The following is a 22,796-nucleotide window of genomic DNA, read 5'->3' on the forward strand; positions in this document are numbered from 1 at the left end:
GGGTCTGTGCCTGCCAGCTCGGTGCGTTGATCTGATGCAGGGAAGATGATTCCAGTCATCGTGCTCTTTTCCAAGCTTAAAATACATCTATTCTAAGTCCTGGCATTTGTCAGTCTGCTTCCCCAGTATTTAAATAATGAGCCTGTGCTATTCAAAGCGCAGAAATACATCTGAATTTAAATACCTGAGATATCACCTGCCAGTTAATAGGGTGCTTACAGGTAGCATTTTTCTTCATTTCAAAATGCATTTATGTACCAGGATGTCAGGTGAATTGAGCTGTAGATAAACGGATGAACCCTCCTGCTACATTTGAACATGCCGGTATCCCAGCCTGGATGCTGATGCAAGGTAAGGGTCTTAAAATAGCCCAGAATAATGCTGGTTACCAGAGTGCAGCTGCTTTTCTCCACGTGTTACATGGCAAACCCAGACTTTTGCCAAATAGTAACATTTTTTACTACCTTCTCTCCTGATTCCCCTCCGTGACTGGGACTGGAGCACCTGCTTTTCTCCTTACCCTGTTGCAAAGTGAAAGCGGCGCGTTGGCACAGCAGCGTCACGTAGGGAGCCCATCGTATCTCTGCAGGAACAGAGCAGACACAGCCTTGCCACCACTTTTTCTCCACCTCCAAGGCAGAAGAGCCGCGTGCCGAGCTGTTGCCTCTCGCTACCCGGCCTCCAGCCCAAGCACTGCTGCACCGCGTTGCCGTCTGTGGCGCAGACGTTACCTTTAGGCCAAAATCACTCGAGCTTGGCATGAGGTGTGTGCATCACGCTACTGAACCCTGTGGCGTGTCATTAAGTAGTGCTGAAGCCATGACTCAAGCCCGGAAGGTGCGGTAGCGGCACTGCGGGTGACGCTGGCTCCAGCACGGCACGCGGCGAGGAGAGCCGTGCCCGGTGTGGGCCAGCGGCTGCAGCCAGGTGTGGAAGTGAGCCTGGGGAGCCCCCCTCACGTGCTGCCAGGGGTGTTCTCCTTCCTTTACCTCCCCTACCAGCCTCTCCCCACGTCTCGCCGGTCGGTTCTTCAATCTGCTAGCAGCTGTACGGTTGTTTAGATCATTTCTGACACAAGCATGCATTTTCTGTAAGAAGGGGCGCAAGCGTTGCTTGATAACTAACAGCTACATGCCAAATTTAAGTTCTAAGTATCTACACTTTTCTCTGTTAAATAAGACCCCAAGCCCACGCGTCCATACCTTGCTGCCTTGTACATGACTTTCCCAAGGTTTCTCATGCCTAGACTTTGCTCAGGGGCACAGGTGCGGCTATAGAGCTGCCTCCAGCAACGATTTAATGCAGTCAGAGAAGCAGTTAGGATGGAAACTGCAATCCTTCCTTAACAATAATGTAGCAAATGGAGACACCATTTCTAAGGAAAAGGATCTTCAGTGGTCAGCCAGGTGTAAGCACTGACATCAAGTACCTTGTACCTCAGGGGCATTAGCTGGTGGCAACGCCTGAGTCCTTGGGCTGTCTTCATTCAGCACGGACAGTCTTACCAATTACTCGCTAACTCTGTGCTGGAACATTTTATTGACTGAGAAGGATCAATTTTGCTCTTCCAGTCCTGTGGAGCTCAGCATCTGGGAGCTGGGTGACAGGCCGCTCAGGGTGAAACTGCCCAAAGGGCCGTATGGGCCACGTTGGGTAAGTACCTAAGCCCACTCACAGTTTTGTTCTGCAAAGGTTCTGTTGTCTCCTGTGCCCGGTGTAGCTTAATTTGTGGCAAAAGCTCTGTGGGTAGATCAGTTCCCTTATATCACACGATTTTTCTGAGTTTTCCTGTCCTGCCTGCTTGAGTGAGGTGGCTCTGGTGGCCTTGAAAGGTGCCAAGGTCCAGTGCTGCCCACAGGGACCTTCCTTCCGTGCACACAAGCAGAATGAAAAAGCAAAAGGCTTTCTCCTGATAAAACCAGGACATCATGGCCCAAAGGTGCTTTGTCACCTGGGCAGGAAACGGCTCCATCTAGCTGGGTTTGGGAAGAATCAGCAGTTCAAAAAGCTGGGTGGAGCAGGCAGTAGTCTGTTGGTGTAGATGACTGTTCACAAAAAAGGTTCTGATGTTGAGAAAGAGAGAAAAATTACCCAGTCTGGCGCCTCAGAGAAGACTGGAGTACAACTGGGTGTCAGGCCCTGAAAAGCATGATTTGTTTTGCCTACAGCCACGCTGATAAAGGAGGCTCCAGGAGACATTTCCCCAGTTATCCTGGGCTGGGTTAGGAGTTAGAATGATGATTTTCTTTGATTTTTATGCACCTGCTTTTGGACGTAGTGACTGTATCAATGATATTTAGAGTGTTCCTTTTTTTTTTTTTCATTTTTTTTCCCCTTACTTTTACTGTGGGTGGGGCATTGTGGTTTTAGGTAGATGCCAGAGTTGTTGCAGACCTCAAGGTGTTTCATTGCTTGTGAGTAGCAGTTCTTTAAACCAAGACCTGAAACCCCTTTTCCTGTGCCCAGCTTTCCAAATGATACTTACAGATGCCTTAGAGAGAGACAAGGTGCTTCTGGAGGAAGCAACAGGGACAGTTTGGGGGACCTGTGGTTCCTCCTTGCCATGCGCAGTAGGATGGGGAAAGTTCCTGAACTGCAGAGGTGTTGCAGGGGGTGTTCCTACCCCAGCCCAGCCCTGGTCTGCAGCGAGGATGCTCTGGTCTTCCCCAGCAGGGTCTGTGGCTTGGGACCCTGCACGCGGGGAGCTGATTGTCCCAGCTGCAAACAGAGAGCCATTTGTTGGTTATTGACTTGATGTCACTTTTCCATTTCTGGTTCCTTAATAATTAGGTTAAAATAATGGGTCAGTTTCCAAAACCTTCACTACCCTCACTAACTTTGGCTTGCTCAGATTTAATTATGATTGATACTGATGCAACTAACAGCAGAATTTGGCCTTCAGCTTTACATTTTATATCCGTATTATATGCATATACATATATATATGCTGAAGAAAGTCATGTAATTATTTTTAACAGAAGCAACATTTCTCATTTTATTTTATTAATAGCTGGATTTAAAATGAGGTCATGCATTATAATCGTGTTGGTAACACAATATAAGTCCATATTTTGTAGTATTACTTATAATATTGCAGTTTGTTTTATGTAATAAAAATAACCAAATGATTAAATCAAAGTATGTGTTCTATTTTTTCCTGTGAGACAATATACGAATGAACACAAATATCTCCCTGTATATGGTAAATGACTGGTGTCAGAGAAGCAATTGCTGACTGTTTAAGGAGAGAGGAATTAATGTACATGTCTCTCCTATATATTTGTTCCATATGATCTTACTCTCGGTAAGTTCATCTGCCTCCATATTTTTCACATTGGCTGTCATAATAGCAGTAAAAAACAAGGACATCAGGTATTATTAGTTGGCTATCAGGAGAACAAGATAGATTTTGGAAGTTTATTTCAATGAATATTTTGAAACCTGGGTATATTCTTCAGACAGTGTCGCAGTGAGCTGGATAACTGTCTGCTGGCACCGTGGCATCCTAGCGCCACGCTCAAAGACATGCAGAATATTTTTCTGTCTAAGCTCTTCAGATTCAATGGTAAATTGAGCTGCAATCCAGTAGCAAGAAAGCTTGAGAAGATAAATTTTGTTCACTGAATTTTGCAGTTCTTGGAGCAGAGAACTTTAGCTTTTGTGCTATTAAAAACAAATGACAATTTGCCACAATACAGCAACTATGTGACATGGTCAGAGGCAAGTGAAGGCACACTGTGTGCAGGCACAGTGAAATCTATTTGCCTTCGGCTAAACAAAATGTTTTGATTTTTCTCTGCCCGTGTACAAAAACCTGCATCCCTACATAATTTCTGCATGAGCATGTGCCCTAGGGACCCTGTGCCTTGGGCACAGCTAAATCCTCACTGCTGGCGCAGTGCTGTGTGTGGGCTTCCCGAAGTGCAGCAGAGCTGGCCAGAAGGACCGAAATCCCAAAACAGCACTCAGTCCTCAGATCCCACCCAGACCATGTTTCTGACCAGGAAAGGAGGGCACACCTAGTAAAACCAGCCCTGAAATGTGCGTTTCCACTGGACAAGGGTGAAGTGCATTGCTTACATGAGCCCCAGACCCGTATGAGTTCCATATGGACCTTAATGCAGGGGGCTGAGGGTTTAAAAAGACTGTCAATTCTCCAGGAGAGGCACTAATTTAATCGCCATCTGCACTGAACCAGTAGCATACAACAGATGGAGGCATTTAACAGTAAAGTTAAAAGCTCTTTATTTAGAGATGTATTTATTGGCAAGTTGAGCTTGCCCCACGATACCAGCCTCGGTATTGCCAAGCACAAGCGAAGCCTCTGCTCTGCCCTCTCCTTGCTGCCCACACTGGCAGCCTGTATGGCGCTGGACCTCTCAAGAGAGAACAGTAAACGTTTCCTAGCTGAATGGCTATGAAAAGACAAACAAAAGAGAAGAGGAGTTTGCACGAATCCTAGGTACGGTTAATGTTTCAAATTCACCTCGTAGCTTCACACCACTTAGCAATTCCCAGCTTTCTGCTCTGCTGTTCTGCTCCCGGGCCTCTCTCGCTCTTTGTGTTTCTGGGAAGGTGCAAGTTGGCAAAATGTCCACGCGATGGCAGTTCAGTCCCCAGCAGGAAAGGGACAGACGGGCAAAGGCAGCGGGCCCAGCCTCCGCTCCTGCTTGGTGCAGCGTGCGGGTCCCAGGCAGAGGAAAAACCCAACAGTGCAGTGCCTTTGTATCATGTCCCTCGCTCCAGGGTACGGAAAATGTGTTAGAATACAAGCAAAAGTTTTTATTAAAGCTTGTTAACTTGCCTGTTGCAATCAGGGATGAGAACTATATTGCATGGTCTCTCTATCCCATCAAAAAAATATAAAATACCAAATATTTTATCACCTCTCAAATACACCCCGTGAGCTGCTTGCAAACAAGGTGCAAGCAGGAATTTTCCATCGGAAGTATTTTGAGATTGCTTTCAAATGAATGAGCCCTACAGATAACTACAATCGATTCCTGAATAACACTGAAAAAAAAAATCATCAGTGAAACTCAGAAAATCAATACTTCATCAGGAAGCTCACTGAGTGGCTTTAAAGATGGGGTTTCATTACCTAGCTTTAGTTTCTTAGCACCTTCTTTGGGTGATGCTGTTCTTGTGATTAGCTATATCTTCCCCAGTGATTGCTATTTGCATCATGAGATCATGATGTATATTGCCTGACCAAATGGGAAAGAATGTTAGGTTTTTTTTTTCCCCAATGAAAACAAGAGGTTATAACACCGCAACCTTGACAGGAAATAAGATCTACTTTCGAGTAAGATAAATTGAAACAGTAGTTAGATAATAGTCTTGGTCTTTGAGAATATACCAACTAGACTATTTCCAGATTAAAAAACAACAACAACAACAAAAAACCTGGAAATGTGTACTCAAAACACACGGGAAAATCATTCCAGGGTTGTTGCAGTTACTTCAAACCAAAGAAAGAAGTACTGACTCAAGAAAAATCAGTGTTAAAATTAAATTTAACAGAAATCCAAACAATACTAAAACAAAATACAACCTACTTGTGTACTGACAGCTGTGACTGTGCTTTCTAGCATTTTGTACCATTTGAGCACTGTCAAGACTCGGTGGCTCTCAGGGGTTGTGATGTGGTGTCACCACCTAACTCATTACTTGTGCTACGCAATGCCAGGCCAGAAGAGCGCTGGCGTGCCCGTGGAGCAGCTCTCATGCCTGCAGGCTGGAGTAGGGGGTTCAGTGGTTGGGGAAAGCCCAGGAGCTCCTGCCTGGCTTCCACGGGTTTATTACGAGTCCTGCCTGAGCCGATCCTTCTGCCTCCCCAGGGACCTGCTTAAATGATGCCACCCAAGTCCAGGCCAAGGAACCGAAATGCAGGGAGGTTTTGGCCATGTCTGCCTTTGAGAAGTGCTGCTTCCTGGTGACTTCAACAGAAAATCTGTCATCTTCTGATATCTGCCATACCAGACCTCTCCTTGGCCTCACTCACATCACAAAGCCAGTCCAATTTCTTTTATCTGCCTGGTTTTCAAGCTTTTCATAATCTGTGTTTCTGTGGCAAGTTTTGTCGAAGTTGGCCACAAAGCTGCTAGTGAGGGATAGGCAGACACGCATACACACAGGAAAGCAGCATATAGAAGACAGCCCCAGATGCTACAGGTGCCCCTTAAATTCTCCTTCACTATTGACTCTCCTCTGCCCCTCTATCAGTATCAGACCATTCAAAATCATTTACATTGCGAAACAAAAACGAAATAAAGATAAAAACTCTTACACCAGCATGTTCTGTTCTTGCTTTGACAGCACTTCTCTGCTATCTCTGATCTGCTAGTCTCACGCGCAAGTAGAAATGACGCAGGAAGACCAAGGAAAACCTGCAGATCGTGGCATTTTAGCACAGTCATTCCTTCTGAAAACCTAAGTGAGCTGACCCTTGGGGGTACCTGGCAGATGACTGCTGCATCAGATGAACCAAAGTGAGGTGTGCTATGAATTATACCCTCTCCCTCCTACTGCGGAGAGGTACGGCCACGTGGGAGATGGTGCGGGAGAACCCGGGAAAGGCACCACACTGGAAAAAGCAGGGATGAAAATTCCTGCTGAGAAACGTGTCAGAGACCCACAGGAGGCAAAACAGAAGAAGACACGATAAAAATCCAGCTAGCTTAGCATCCTGCCATGGCAGGCTGAGTGAGATGTATGTGAGGAGGGAGCATGAGAATGGGGACGCCCTTTAGTGACAGGCTGCTGGTGAGGTGGCGTGCCTGCCTGTCGGTGAGGGGCACGGCAGGCAGCTTGTGTCCTGCCCCTTGGCCCTGCCAGGACGGCAGTGAGGGGGACCCCCGGGGGCAGGCGGCAGGGCTGGGGGGAGCTAGAAGCGGGCACGGTGTGCTGCTGTTCGTTTCTGTTCATCCCCCCCAGAGCACCGACGGGTTCCCAGACCCTTGCTGTAACCTCCTTTGGCGCTTTGCCCCCATTCCAACACCTGTGCCGAGCTGGGAGGAAGCGTTGGCACTATCACAGTCACACGACCGCACTAATTACACGATTTCCCCACGCACACCCGAGGCCAACCCCCCGGGCCAGGCCGCGGCCCTCAGCCCGCGTCCCCGCGGCTCGCCCCGCCCGCCCTCAGCCGGGCACCCAGGGCTGGGAGGCGCCGCCGCGGGCCATGGCGGCGCTGGGCGGGCTGGCGGCCGGGGCCCTGCTGCTGCTGCTGCTGCTGCTGCTGCTGCTGCTGCTGGCGGCCGGGCTCTACTGCTGCTACGTGGGGCACGTCCACGCCAAGTATGACCACATCCCCGGCGCCCCCCGCGAGAGGTAAGGGCTCAGGAGCCGGGTGGGCGCCCCTGTGTCGTCCCCGTGTTGTCCCTGCGTGTGTCCCCGCGGCCGGCCGGGGGTGGGAGCGAGGCGAGCAGGCAGAGTTCGGGGCCGGGCGGAGCTCGGGGCCGGCCTCACCCTTCTGGGTTCCCCTCAGCGGGTTCACGGCACGCAGGCGTCCCGTTAACCGCACCTCTGGGTGCAGCTGCCCTGACAGCGTGACTCCAGGAGGCACCCCACCTGCGCTCTCGGACAGAAGCAGTCCCACAGGGACTTATCCCCAGGTTTCAGCCCACTTGTGTCATCGGGGTCAGATGTGATGATTAGGGCTGGGGTGGATCCTGTCGTACCTGAACCTGCTTGTCCTTAGGTGCGTTTTGAGGTGTGAAGTCACGCCCTAACCTAATGGCAGTTAAGTAGCCCTGTGGCAGCTTTTCTGACCCTTCTCCAGGATTTGAGGCGTGATCGTGGTGATCAGCCTCAGATCCTCCGCAGGAATGTTTCTGTACTGATTCGCTATGTGCAGGCTTGTCTGCCCTGTGAGCCCACGGTACTTGACAGCTTTTCAAAAGTATAAATTGTCAGCGACTGTCCAAAACCCTCATTGCAGTACTTGTGGCACAAACACTTCCATTCCTAAATATCCAAGGTAAGAAAGATCAAATAGCTCCAGCTCTGGTAAGCAATTTATAAAAGAAGGTGGCACAGGGTGCTGATGTAACCTCCCCAGTACACAGGTGGTTATGAGATGATGGGGCCAGAGTCTCCTTGGAGGTGCACAGCACAGCACAAAGGACAATGTACACCGGTTCCCACACGGGAAATTCTGATTAGGTGTGAGGCAAAACAACCTCACCGTCCTGTGCTCAAACACTGCCACGAGTGGCTGGATGAGACCCTGAGCGAAGTCACGCAGCTCTGGCCTTCAGCTAGGGACCGGACCAGTGGCCTCCAGAGGTCCTTGCCAACCCAAATGACTCCACGATCTCGGTTCTAAAATGGGATTCGTCCAAACGTAAACACTTCTCAGATGAGGCAGCAGAAAGGTTGGCTGGCACCCAGCTTGCTGCCCACCCGGACCGAACCCTGGTCTCTTGTTGGCAGAGCTGCTCCCAGCTACTCAGTCCACAGCCAGCGTCTTTTCACGGTGTTACTGTGTCCCATACGACTTTCCCTTCATTCTTGTCTCTTACCTTTAATAAAAGCTTAAGAAAGCCTTGTTTTAGGATGAAGTGCAGGAGAATCTTATCAAAACCTCAGACTTTGCCTCAGCTCTTATGGCTGCGTGATGACAAGATTATGTTAACACCCTTGATTTCCTGGGCTGATTTGTTTTATCCGGACTAACACAGCACATCTCTAAATGAGGCTTGTGCACAACAGGCTGAAAACGTGAGTCATAGTGGCTTTGTGTCGTTTCTGCCGTGTGAATGGCTCCCCTTTGAAGACATAAGGTTGTCTCTTCAAAGGTTTGCTTCGTATTAGAGATCTAATAGTAAGAAATGGAAAAAAGAATTTCTTTGTAAGTGCATGTTTTCAGATGGTAATGTCACTTAATTATATATCCCAAACCAAGCCCTTGCTTAGTTTTTTCATGGCGTGCAGTAAGTGAGAGGAGTTGTGACTTCTCATTAGCGGATGAATGCTCTTGGCCTGTTGTAGCACCTAACTGAACTGGGTAGTGATGGGACAGAGGACAAAACATCCAGTTTGTCACAACTCCCCAGCCACACAAGGGGAGCCGTGAGTGGGACCTTGTTTCATACGCTGCAGATAGAGTGGTTCCCGGAGCTTTGGCTAACAAAGGACTTTGTCTTCTTTGGAACTTTTTGTCTTTTTGGAGTCCGGTTACAGCGGAGGAGTCAAGCAAAGGAAGGATTAAAAGTTTCTGTAGATGTTGGGTAACTTTGTGGAGAGCTTGTTATTTTAAGCACCTACCGGTTCCAACAGAAATAAAATAAGAGCCTGTTTTTCCCCTATAGCTTGTTTATACTGAAGAGGATGATAGCATGGCTCTCTGTGTCTCAAATGGAAAACAGATCTCTAGCATAGCTTGCTTGATTTGGAGAGGAGCTTGGCCAAATCTTCCTTCAGATGTGCACAAAGCCTGTGGGAATTCCCTGTTCACATCTGAAGGAAGAAATTGATCTCTGGCTTTCGAATACAGCTATTGTATGTGAAGAGTTAACCCTTTTTATTCAGTTCTGCGATTTCCATATGAATCAGTGAATCCTTCTAAGTTTTCCTTCAACATTTCATAGTCTCTCTCAGAAAAAAAAGCCGCTGTGGGTGTGCGGCTAGGCAGCATTTTGTCCTGCCTCTCTGCACCAATGCCCCTGGCTGTGCAGGGGCACCAAGTGACCAAGGTCCGCAGCTTATCTGGGTGGTGGCTGGGCTCTGGCATCACTGTGTGTTATTTTTACCTTTCCTTACCAGGAGGAAAGCCACAAGCAACACATATTGCATCCGATGAGCAACAAGGATAAGGATGTATACTGAATAAATGGCACACGGACATGCAGGGTTATAAACAGAGCCACAGAAATGGAGTTGGGTTTACCCTGCTTGTTTCCCTCGGCAAAGAATCTGGAGCGTGTTTGTTTCATTTAAAACTAGAACATCTACCCAGTGCTAGCGTCATTCCAAAATGTTGCTTGCATCATTAGACCGCAGCAAAACAACAGGGGCTTGGAGCTCACCCCACATCCTTCCACAGCCATCCCTCCCAAAATATCAGTCCTGAGCATTGCAATCCATACAAACCCCTGTTTTGGCATCCTCCTGATACTCTTAACTTCATTTTCTGCAGCTTTCTACTTGGACATCTGCCAATCGTTTGGAGAATGCTGGAGAAACAGGAGCTTATACACGATCTTTTCTTGCAGTGGTAAGTTGAGACACACCACTAAGCTAGGCTCGGCTAGCTTTTGTTATACAAATTGGGAAAACAAGGCACAGAGGCATTAAGTTACATATTTAGCATCCTTCAGAAGGTTGGTAGAATTACCAGGCAGAAAAGAAAGCATTGATCTTTCTCTTAGCAGCGTTATTCACTCAAGTCTGCAGTAATTCCAAGTCCATGCTCCTTTGGCCCCTTGAAGTTGTTAGGTTTGAGCTGTTAGGTGTTGGTGTTTTGTACCATAATTCTCTTCTTTTTCCTTTTCTTTCTGTAGGTCAGAGAAGTATGGACCTGTTATACGGTTTAATGCTTTTCACAGAGTCTCAGTAATGATTCTGAGTCCTGAAGGAGTGAAGGTACTGCAGAATAAAACAGAATTGACAGTGGGGATCAGCCCATCCCTCCAAAAAAGAGAGGTGGTGTCTGGTGGTTAGGGCAGCATGGTGCAGCAGCCTGTGCCTTCAGGGAGCGTGACTCTGGCTGGGTTACCAGGGCGAGGTGGCCTGCACCCTCGGCTGTCCAGATTTATTTTCTTACTTAATCAGTTGATTTACTTTGTTACTTCCCTTTAAACTGCAGATAGAGCAAGCATCCACCCTTTCTGAAAAGCAGACTATCTGCAAGAGCCTAATATCTCAAAAGAACAAGGCACAACGGGGCTGGATTTCTTCCTCTAAACCTTTGTAATAATCATAGAGTGAGATTCCAGGTCACTGGGCAAAAAGTGCTATAGGCATGCAAAACAAGTTACCAGTGTGGAAACTGGGGAATCAGAGCACACCAAATAATTCATGTAGTCTGTTGCTACAGGAGGAAAAGAGTGAATGTGTGAGTGGCTTTTTATGTTTTGTCTGGGAAACAGAGAGCACTCAGCATTCACTGACCTGGGATTTGATTTTAGGAGTTCTTGATGTCACCGCAGTACCCTAAGGATCGCCTGGTCTATGGTCGTATCTTCAACATGTTCGGTGTAAGGTAGGAAAAATCCATCTGAAGTCACGGTGATCTGAAAATGAGTGAAAGATTAATAAAGGCACAGGCACGACACTTGTTTTGAGTCAGACCATCTGTCTTAGCATTGACATTAATGACTAATTCCAGACATATTTAAGCAACAGGTATCTACTAAATGATGCTGAATGTGCGTGTGTCAAGTCGAATGTCTTCCTGATCAGGCAGGAGGTTATGTTGGATTTTTTACCTTGATCTTATGCTTTTTCCCCTGTGGATGTTCAGTTAGTCTCAGAATAGGTTGCTGAAGACCATCATCAAACTTCTCACTTGGATTTTGGAGCACCAAATGCGCTGGAGTTTCCAGCTCCTAAGCAAAATGATAGGAAAGGGGAGTTTTCACTGTTATCTTGATGCTTCTGAAAACAGAATAATTCAGTTATTATGTTAATTATTTGCACACAGTTGTTTTGGGGAACCTGTGTAATGAGCCAGCATCCCCTGTTGGACTCAGCAGTCCACGCATACCAGGCAAAACATAGCTGCAATTCGGGTGTTGTCCACAAGATGAAAAGATGGTGTACTCGCAGCAACAATGTACTCTCTGCACATGGGAAAAATACAAGAAAGTAGATGTGGAAGAGTTTCCTTTGTGACTTGACAGGCTTGGGCTGGCTCCCCTGCTGAAAACTGTTCCTTTCTTTGTTTTCCTAAATGCCAGATTTCTAGGGAATGGCTTGGTAACTGATCGCAACTACGAGCATTGGCACAAGCAGCGGAAGGTGATGGATCCAGCTTTCAGCCGCACGTAAGGCAAACATTTCTGGGATGATCTATCTGTTGTTTCTGCTGTATTTTCATGATTCTCACTGTTGTTAATCCATTTTTTGATGTTTAGAAAAAGAAAATACAATTAGTGTCAAAATGCTATTTTACGTTGAGTGTAACACAGTAACACATCGTTCCCTTGACAAGTACAATGGGACCGGGTTTTTCCTGTGGGAGTGACACCCGTACAAACTCAGTGATGGCAGGAAGGTCCCAAGAATGTGCTGATGGCTGCTTTATCCCATGTGAAAACAGACCTCAGCTATTTGAAGTGGGCAAGCCTAATCATTCACCTGTCTGAGTGACTCCCTGTGGGAGACAGAGCTTGATTAATAAGCTGGGGTTTGGTCTGGTTTGCTTGCGAGTGCCTGTACAAAGTAGACGCATTGCATTCAGGGTCTGAAGATTTGTCCATCAGCCTCGACATGCCCAGGCCAAAGCCCTTTGCCACGGCAGCTGTTATTTACGTGGCAGGATAGAGCTGGGCTGCTACAAGAGGAATTTAGCTCATTTTATGTTTGTTTTTTTAAAGTACTAAGGCAAATTTGTTATAAATTTAAGCTTAAAACAATATAAATTAAAACAATAATATAATTAAATATAATAATATAATAAATATAATTAAAACAATATGAATTAAAATAAATTATTTATAATTTTCTATGGAAAACAAGAAGATAATTTTGCCTGAGCAAAGATATCCTCCCCAGAGCCCGATCACTCATTTTTATTAATTGTTCAGCTACCTGATTGGCCTGATGGAAACTTTTAATGAAAAAGCAGAGGAGCTGATGGAGAAGCTAGAGGAAAAGGCAGATGGAAAGAAAGAGTTTAGCATGCTGACGATGATGAGCCGGGTGACTTTGGATGTCATTGCAAAGGTACCAGCTGTCTGCTTTCTTGCTTCCTTCGCAATTAGCAGGAAGGAATGGAAGTAGCGGGATCAGGAGCTGGAGCCAAGGAAACAGATCTCCACCCAGAAATGCCCGAAGAATTGAGGCAGTAGATGAGGCACTTCCATTCAGACTGCGACATAGGAAGGGGCAGTTAGGGAAGGGTTTATGTCATGTAAGTGTGGCCAGCAGCATGCTGCACAGAGGGCCCTTTGCAAAAACCCTTACAGCCTCATGAGTCCCAGCCCTCCAGACAAAAGGGGCACTGCTATTTGTTCACGGATGCGTGTTGTGTTATTATACATCAGCATGAAGTCTGCCTGACACTGGCTCTTCCTTTCGTTATGTGAAACATGAATTGAAAGTAACATTAATTCCCCCAAATAAGGAGGAAGCCTAATGTAGCTATCACCCTTCCCTCCCAGGCTCCTGCAGGGCAGAACCTAGCCTGAGGCATTTTTCTGGTAAAAGACAGTCGGTGTGAGGCAATCCTGCTGTTTCATCCCAGCCCTGCTGAGCCAGGAGGATTAGGAAGTGGCTCCCTTTTTCTCCCCCTCTCCTCAGGTAGCCTTTGGCATGGAGTTGAACGCGCTGAGTGATGACCGGACACCGTTCCCACATGCTGTGACCATGATTATGAAGGGAATGACTGAGATGCGCATCCCCTTTGTGAAGGTCTGTGTGCTCCTCGCGTCAGTCCTCTCGCATGTCCAGCTGGAGCCTCTGCTTCTGTATGGGGCTGGGGTTGTGTGTGGTCCGTATGTGACAAGGAAAACATCATCAGCAGTTCTTTTCCTCCAACATGCACTGAGATAAAATTAGTTAGCACTTTAAAACACTTGCAAAATTAACATTATTATTTAATGCTTTGTTTCTGTCTTTCTGCCTTCTCCTCCCCCCTGCCTGTTCCCTCTTGTGTCCTTTTATACTTTCACGCCCATCGCTGCAAAAATTGGAAAGTCCTTGCCGTTTGTCCAAGAAGTACTTCAGCCTTTACTCAAGGTGGAAGAAATTTGAACTTTCTTACCATAAAAAAGTATTTTGGACTAATATTCATGTACTAAGAAATTATCGATGAAATCTGAAACAGTTAAGTTACACTCCACCGTCTCTCAAGAAAGCTGTAGTTCAGACTTTTAGAGCTCCTGTTTTCCCTTTTGGGTCCAAAGGTTGGGTTCTGTGCCACTTACTACAGTTTCTTTCCTTGGGGAGGTAAGGAGTTTTGCTCATGGTGCTTAACATGTCAGCTCTGACAAGGCAGGTCATCAGCATGCACAGATTGAAATATTTCTCTTTTTAGCCCAAACACTTCATTCTGGGGACTTTCAATTGGTTCCATGGACAGCACGCGTATTGCTAAAATAGAAATGGGGTGCTCACTTGAAAAATAACACTGGTGGTGTTTTTACCAGCAAAAGAAATAAAATGACTAAATTAATTCTGTATTCAGTATATGCCAGGAAAACAGAAAATGATAAAGGAGGCCCGGGAGAGCCTGAGGCTGCTGCGGCGTGTGGGAAAGGAGTGCATTGACCAGAGGAGGGAAGCCATCCAGAGTGGGAAGGAAGACACGTTAGATATTCTTACGCAGATACTGAAAGGAGATGGTAGGAAACTCATTGCTCTTTGAGTTAATTTGTCTGTGGTGTGCTTTTCCTGAGATTTGGGAAGACTTATTTTGGGAATCTGAACTTTGGGATTCAGTCCTCCTTTAATGACTTCGGAAACATGTTTTTTCACACTGAAGAGTCGTACTAGGACTTGTTTTGAAAATTCCTTGTTTCTTGATGTTGGATCAAGTACTGGTCACAGGTCCCCACCGAGTAGTCCTCTCAGCATTCCCTCCCAGTTCCACCTCAGAAAAAATGCTCAAAGCAGAGCAGAGTGCCCTGACTCTTCCAGCTGGGGTACAGGGTCATTTTCTAATCTCATTCATTTTTCTGTCGTGACAGCTCTGGAAGAAACTAGAGATGACGAAAACATTCTGGATAACTTTGTCACTTTCTTTGTTGCGGGTTAGTAGCTACTTTAGTACTTGTATATGTAATGTGGGAAGCCGTACTCAGCCTTGGGCTGCCTATGGGAGCTTTGCTCACTCCTTCTGATGCTGCTGTGACCAGGAGTCACTTTGCTGGAAGACAGCGTCATTATACTGATGTAAGACCAGCTGAGCAAAGTCTGAAAAGAACTCTTCATTTTCTCATAGGCAAATTAAGTTTTATCCTTGTTCCGTTATACCAGCATAGCAAATAAAGCCAGGGTGGTGGTGCAGGGAGTGGCTCTGCCTGCTGGGGTACAAGCAGGGGTCTTCACCTCACCTCAGCTCACCCACACAAGTGAACGCCATTCTTGCCCTAAGGGCATTAATCATTGCCAGGTAGGAGAGGGCACTGCCAAGGCCATCAGGAGAAGCAGAGGACAAGGTGATACATGGGGTAAAGGGCACAGAAAGTTTGATCTGGCAAGTCAGTAGGATTTAGGTGACCTCCTGGGGTTGGGTCAAATACCGTTCTTTCGCAAAAAAGACATTTTTTAACAAATACATCTTTAAAGTCTGTTTTCTGTAGTGCTTTAAAACAGAACATATGCATATCCATAAAAAAAAATCCACATTAAAAACATCCACATAAAAAAAATCCACATAAAGCAAATATTTCAAAGAATAACTATTAGAAGCTCAGTTTTTCCTCAAAACCAGTATATCATTGCTTCTCAACAGGACTATGTGTCCAATAATATGACAAGGTAAATACTGAATCTCTCTGGCCTCTGCTGAGTGTTAGTGCTGACCCTCGCTGACAGGGAATTCATAACAAGTCACTGCCATATATAACAACTGCAGCCGTGAATTGAACAAGACAGCCTGTATCTTTACCAGCTATGTCTTGTTCTTGAAAGTTCTTGAAGGGCACTTATACAGAAATTACCTCCCTGTTAGTGTTTCAGTTAATTTCTAGCATACCTGAAATTTACTGTTTGGGGCATGACTTTTAAAGTCTCCTATTGACAATAACGCAAGTAGACCTTAATAGTATCATCTTATTTCATACTAAACTTTAAACTGATTTTTTGTGTTGTTAGGTCATGAAACCACTGCCAATCAGTTGTCGTTTACAGTAATGGCCCTGGCTCAGCATCCTGAAATAATGGAAAGGTACGGGCGCTCTCATTTGCAAAGCCAGCTCACTGTTAATTTCAAGGGGAAGTTAATTGTAAGGATTGTCAAAAAGCTAGGATCAATTCTTAATAAATTCTAGCCTTCCTTCCAAAAGAAACAACTTGGTAGTCTAATATACCTAACATTTAAAAGGAAGCTTGGGGATGAATTATTTCACTTCCATCTATGTGATTTTTTTTCAAAGCCTTTATATGAAGCTGGTCCCGAATGCTGCCTGGTTCGGTTGTGCTGTGTGCGCGTTACTGCTCCCTGATAACGAGGCACAAGTTCAGGCAGGCTGGCTGGGAATCAGTAGGCATTTTGCCTGAGGATGGAAGTCAAAATCCAACTCAGTGTCTGGAAAGTAAAAAATGTACTTTGTCAGCTTGCCTAGCAAAAAATGGGTGTCTGCAACTAACATTTTTTAATTTAACTGTAGAGTTCAGGCCGAAGTGGATGAAGTCCTTGGTGCCAAGAGAGACATCAACTATGAGGATCTTGGCAAACTGAAGTACTTATCACAGGTACTGTGTGGGGGTGAGGTAAGATACCAGTCAGAGCTGTTTGGTAGTGCTCCTGCCATGTCATGCGACTGCCAAGAGGAGCCCTACGCTTTTAAGATTTTAGGAGCAACACCAAGATGCTGACGGTATTTGTCCTCAGAGAGTAAGCAAGCAGGTAGAGAGCCATCTGCAGCAGCCCAGCCTTGTTGGGAAGGATGCTCCTAGGATTTCATTCTGAAATCCCACACGATTCCTTCACTGCTTGCTTTCATTATTACCAGCCAGGAAGCTAGAGCAGAGTTGCTTAATCCCTACCTGTTTAAGATGAAATTGTAGTCATATTTTAAGAAGGGTTTGCAACCTTGAGCCCAACCTTTGCATGAGTCCCACGCAGTTCCCAAACTCCCAGCTCTATTTTTGTTTGATTATTATTAAAGCATTTCCAACTATGATCTCACCATAGTGCAATAAACGAAGTAGGATTTGAAGACAACCAAAAATAATGGCTAGTTTTTGCAATTTCATTTTTTAATATTATTCAGTCTTTAAACCCCCTTCAGTCACTCAAAACAACAACAACAACAACAACAAAACGAGAGACTTTGGTCCTAAAAGAGGTCTTATCTGTAGAAAGTTAGTAATGAGCTGTAAAGCCAGGGCTTGGCTACTTGCCAGCATTCACATTGCATATCTTTTTTAACAAGATGGGGGAACATCAGTAACCCTCCAGAGGGGCTGAATCACAGTCCTGGCAACTAGTCTCCCTACTTAAATTTTCCTGTTATTTTAGTAGTCTTCCACCATCACTCTTCTCTTAAACTGCCCTGTTGAGCTGGGTGCCGGTATTTTACCATTTGCCATGTCCCATCCCGCAGATCACAGTGCTTTGATGGGCGATAAATTACACAAGTCCATTTCTTGTGAGGAAAAGACATCCTTGTGTGCTTACAGAAACCAGCAGGTTGCTCCAGACTTCTCCAAACATCATCACAATTACACCACTCCAATTAGGACTAGGTATCTGAGCCTTTCAGTGTTAAGACAGGTCACATGAGAGCTTCTCAAAGCAGACAGTTTATTTAACAGAACAAGCTTGGATCTGCACAAGCAAAATCACAGTTGCCCTTGGTCAGAGAGCCAGTCTGTCCCTGGAGGATCAGAGACCATGGGACTCCTCTCTTGTCATTCAAGCAATTCTGAATCCTTTTGTCAACTCTTCTTTTTCATTAATTCACTCGTGCATACACACCGTTAATTGCATTTGCAATGCAATGCTAATGTGCACTGTTAATTAGGCTTCACTTTCATGAAATAAGCCATTCTTACAGCTCAGTGCCACCAAAAGAAATGGTCTCGTTCTACTTTTTTCTCACTGTTCCTTATTCATTTTTCTTTGCCAGGTTGGTTTTTTTGTCATTTTGGTGCTGTGACCTGGCGCAGTTCCCCGTGCACCATCAGCAGCACAAAGGCAGGAGCACAGTGCTGAGGGTGGGAAGGAGGTGACAGCAGCCACCCGTGCTGGCGGCAGCAAGCTCTGAGCACGGCTCGACGGGTGCATGAACTTCACTCTCAGATACTCCCTCTGAATTCCTTCCCAGTAGTTTTTCACTTAGTTGTTAACCCAGCTCTAGGTGTTAGATCTGTTCAATGCATGGTGTCTCTCGTGCTTTTCACTTTTTTCTTCTATACTTTTTATACCAGTCATAAGAAAGAACAAGTCTGAAGCAAAGGAGCTGACTTTGTCATTTATTTTTCCCACAGGAGTCCAAGGGAGATAACCAGCATCTGTTCCACAAGTCAAAAGCTCCCATTTAGCCAGAGTGAAAGGCCGTGGGGAAGTAATTAATTTTATTTCTGCTTCCTACACTGTAGTAACTAACTGACCTTTTGTGCTTTTTGCTGATGCAGGTTCTGAAGGAATCGCTGCGGCTATACCCGCCTGTCCCAGGGACGGTACGCTGGACAGAGAAGGAAAATGTCATCGAAGGTGTCAGGATTCCTGCAAACACGACAGTAATTGTGAGTCCTGCAGCAACATCCCCCATCAGCAGCTTTAACCTGCTGCACTGGATCCACATGCAACATGTGTGCGTATCAGAGGCCAAAATACTGCCTGACTATTCCTTTTGGCCTCACTGAAATTGTGCCCAAAACAGAGGTATGAATCGGGAACCTGGGTCGGTTTTGCCTCAGGAGTGCACGCTCTGGGGATGTTTTTGCATCTGTGACAGCAAAGAGGCGTTCTCAGTAAGCTTCTGCTGACTAACGCAAATAAACTCTTTCTTGGCAGTTCAGCACCTATATCATGGGGCGGATGGAAAGGTACTTTGAGGATCCACTCACTTTCAATCCAGAACGATTTAGCAAAGATGCACCAAAGTGAGTTATTTTACTTCCAGCTTACTACACATGTAACAAGGAACCATTACAGGAAGAGATTTCAAGGGGAAGAAAGCAGAATAAAACTGTTTTCCCATTCCAAGTATGAGTAACACTCGTGTAAGTTGTGGAGCCAGGAGTTGGACTTGATGACTCTTGTGGGTCCCTTCCGACTCAAGATATTCTATGATTCTGTGATTCTCTGAACACTGAAGCCATATCCAAATTCAGATGGAAAACAACAGCGTGCAGCTTCTGTTCAGAAGTTCTTCAGACCACACAATACCTTACAAAAAAGACCAATGCTAATGCTATTTAATATTTACATTGAGGTCAAACCCTTGGCCAAAACCAGACCAGTATTTGCCCTAAGGCAATACCAGCATTTAACGTGTGACAGCCTTTACCCCAGGAAGCTTGAACTGTCTCCACATTAGAGACAGGACGAGGGGCCCAGGGGCAGATGTTGTTCTGCTGCGGGGGTGATATTTCAAAACAGTTGGTGCTGAGGCCCCTGCATCAAACTACTTTGTTGTTCAGGGGCTTTACTTCAGACGGGAGTTAGTCTGGTTTCCTGAACCACATGTCCTCTTGCTGATGTGGTTCAGACCTGCCCACAGGACCGACAGTCGTATGGATCGTTATGTCCCGTGATGGGCTGGAGCATTTGGAGTCTGCTTGAAAATCAGCTTACAAATAAGGTTTGCATGCATAAAAATATCTCTGTGAGCTGAGTCAACACAAAGTGGAGATGCTTAGGGAATTTTTTTTCAGAGCTGTACTGCTGCTCTGAACGAAAAAAATGTTAATTTGGAGATTGCCTTGACAAGTTAGCTAGGTGGGGTGACATTTTGACTATTTACTTGCTGTGGTGGTGAAGTATTTGCTTCTTTCTTTATGACAAAGCCATCAGAATGACAGTTTTGAATATTTTTCTCTGTAGGCCATATTACTCCTATTTTCCATTCTCGCTGGGACCCCGCTCCTGTATCGGGCAGGTGTTTGCACAGGTAAGCAGGCCTGCAGTGAGGTTTTGTTAGCAATCCCTGTACCAGTTCATAGTGTGCAGAGATGGGGCCTGTACTGACCCTGCGCAAGGCGGAGGCAGGGCATGTTTCTACCTTGCAGTCAGAAACGTGCTCTGAGTTCATCTTAGCATTGGTGCTCAAAATTGGCAGGTTAAAGTGGCTGGGCTGACACTCTGATTGCCAAAACCAGGCTAAAAACATAAACACAGAGAACATCTTTGTGCCTGTCAATTGTCATCAAATCCAGGAAGCCCCGGGATTTTAAGTTTTAAATCTCTGTGTTGACAAAGCAGTATGACATAGCACACTGAATTTAAGCAGCTGTAGTCAAAGCTGTATTTGCTGTCACTGATAATGAGTTTGCTTTTCTTCCTAACAGATGGAGGCGAAAGTGGTGATGGCAAAGTTGCTGCAGAGGTTTGAAGTCCAGCTGGTACCAGGGCAGAGTTTTAAACTCTTGGATTCTGGAACCCTTCGACCACTAGATGGAGTAATGTGTAAATTAAAGCCCAGGAGCCTTCCAAAAGGCTTCCAGGCGTGACCGTCAGGAAGGGAAGCATGAAATGGAAGTGGCTGAGTTTCTTCAGATTTCGTAGATTTTCAAAGTAATCGAAGGTTAGATTTTACAGGCCCCTTTAGAGGATTACCAGATTGGAAATTTTCCTAATTTTCTCATCACGTATGAAAGAAAACCGTAGGAGATTCACTCTGGATATATGTGAACATCTTCAATCTGAAGCGTACCTGGAATTGCAAAGCCTGCTATGTTCCTGGGGGACTGTTTGGTTCTGTCCAGAATTTTAAACGGACATCTTTTCACTGGAGTATCCCTGAGAGCTCCGCACAAAGCTGGAGTCAAATCCCAGTGGATAGTTTCCACTAATTTTGCTTACAACACGACATGGTCTAAGTAAGCCCTTGTTAGGGGAATGTTATGTTTACACAATGAAATCAAAAACATAGTAGAGCACAAGATTTGGACTGAATTTAGGAAGAGAACTTTGGAGCTATTCTCTTGGTAAAACAGTTTTTCCATCCCTGCTCTAAGTGAGAAACATGATTGAGAAGTGATCTGAAACAAAACTCAGAGATTGTGACCACTAATTGTCCCTGTTGCTTCTGCCTCATTTTTCTTCAGTCTCTTCTACTTCCAACGTTGGTCAGAGTGTAGGTTCACCACCCAGGCAGCACTGCTCTTTTGGGGAGGTCTTGTTGGGTTCATTTTAACCTGGATTGTTTTCCCCATCTGGTTCACTGTGAAGCTACACGAGTGCTTGGACCAGCCTAGAATGTACAGCAGAGTTGGAAGTGAGGGCCTAGAATCAAACGCTGCTTAAACTTGACCTTTCCTCGAAGAAATGCTTGTGCAACTTGAGCCAGAGGCAGGAGAACGTCCTGCAGCCCTTCCTGCAGCTGCTCCAAAATTGTTCGCTCTGTGCTGCCTTTCAGCTTGGCTCAGCTAGGGGAAAAATGATAATGTGAAAATCCCACCTTCCAGAAATACATGGATACCTAATAGGAGCTTGGGCATAAGATCTACCACGAAATGAAGGGAATTCAGGACATTTGGTACTGGCAGTGTTACAGAGAACGCAGTATGTGCACTGACAAGTTACCGTGGTGGTTTCCACACCAGGAGGATAACTGCTCGTGCGCCATCCGATGCAGAGCAGCAGTGGGATAACAGGCCAGTAAGGTTGATGCTGCTTTTGAGAAGCGATGTTACACGGTGTACTAATACTACTGATACCCCGAGGTGACACCGCTTGCACTGCTAGGCCAGCTCTGTGATCCCTTTTGCTGCAGATCCGCTCCTGTACTCCTATACGTGAATAAAACCTGATTTGGAAACCCGAGGACTCTCCAGCTGGAAGTGTGCTGCCAGGAGCGGACGCGGTGGGGAGCCAGCTGCCCCGTGCCGGGCTGGACGTGCGGGTGGCACGGTGCGTCCTGAGAGGGTGTCAAAGGGAGGGACACGTCTCAGCAGTGCCGGGAGTCGGGGTGGCCGTGAAGGGGAGCGGCATATGTTCCTACACCCAGGAGCTCATGCCAGAGCGTTGCCTGTCAATGCTGATCGCCTTCCAGCAGATGGCAAGCTCTCATTGTCGATGTGCCGAGCAGGAGCAGCGCTTCTCCACCTTGACAGCTCCTTTTCTTGGGAGATAACCTGTCCTGGGCTCCCGCAGGGCACTGTAGGCAGTAGGTGATGTCTGGGCCACGGGGATGTTGTGCAGAGGTGCTGCAATGCTCTCTGCTTCACCCAGCACCCCCAGCCAGGAGGTGATCCCTTGTCCTCCAAAAAAAGGGCGAGGGCATTTTCAGGAAGGCTGCTCTCTTGGTATGCGAGCCAGGTGCTTGCACAGGTTCTGCCAAACTTCAGAAGTACAACTGGAAAGAAGAACAACAACTGAGCCTGAGTGCTGCAGGCAGGAGCCTGCCCTCCAGCAGCTCTCCAGCAGGCTCCCCCAGATGCACACCTGCAGGCAGATGGGGGCTCCGTGGAGCCAGGCAGGAGCTCAGCCAGCAGTCAAGGTGAAAAGCTGCCCCCAGAATGAGGGTACCAACGGCAATGCTAATTCCAAGAGTTTCTTACAGGTGCCTGAACCTTCCTCCTACTCCGATGGATGGCTGCTGCAGGTTTCTTTGATCCCCTCCCAAACCTGTAAGCTCTTTGCCTACCTCTTCTGGACTGATGCCCAGGACTTTCATGTATGCGAGGACTTTCCCTTAGGATTTCACCCCAGCTTTTTATGCTAACCCAAGAGCTTGATCTTATCCCTTTTAAACCACTTGGTAAAGTAAGAGGAGAAAGAGGGAAAACGC

The 22,796-nt window shown here is 46.3% G+C and overlaps 1 protein-coding gene across 1 annotated transcript; it reads left to right on the top strand.

Annotated features, from left to right (window-relative positions):
• The first annotated feature begins 7,135 nt into the window (after positions 1–7,135).
• Positions 7,136–21,829, top strand: CYP46A1 (cytochrome P450 family 46 subfamily A member 1). Its single transcript, XM_048069822.2, has 15 exons — positions 7,136–7,335; positions 10,145–10,222; positions 10,509–10,590; positions 11,136–11,209; positions 11,907–11,993; positions 12,756–12,894; positions 13,471–13,581; positions 14,357–14,513; positions 14,859–14,921; positions 15,988–16,060; positions 16,503–16,587; positions 18,475–18,585; positions 18,857–18,945; positions 19,889–19,955; positions 20,353–21,829. Exons 1-15 carry the CDS (start codon positions 7,187–7,189, stop codon positions 20,512–20,514), a joined length of 1,527 nt encoding a protein of 508 aa, XP_047925779.2. The 5' UTR covers positions 7,136–7,186; the 3' UTR covers positions 20,515–21,829.
• The last annotated feature ends 967 nt before the right edge of the window (positions 21,830–22,796 follow it).

The sequence above is a fragment of the Anser cygnoides genome, chromosome 5 (assembly GCF_040182565.1).
Source record: "Anser cygnoides isolate HZ-2024a breed goose chromosome 5, Taihu_goose_T2T_genome, whole genome shotgun sequence".
NCBI lineage: Eukaryota > Metazoa > Chordata > Aves > Anseriformes > Anatidae > Anser > Anser cygnoides.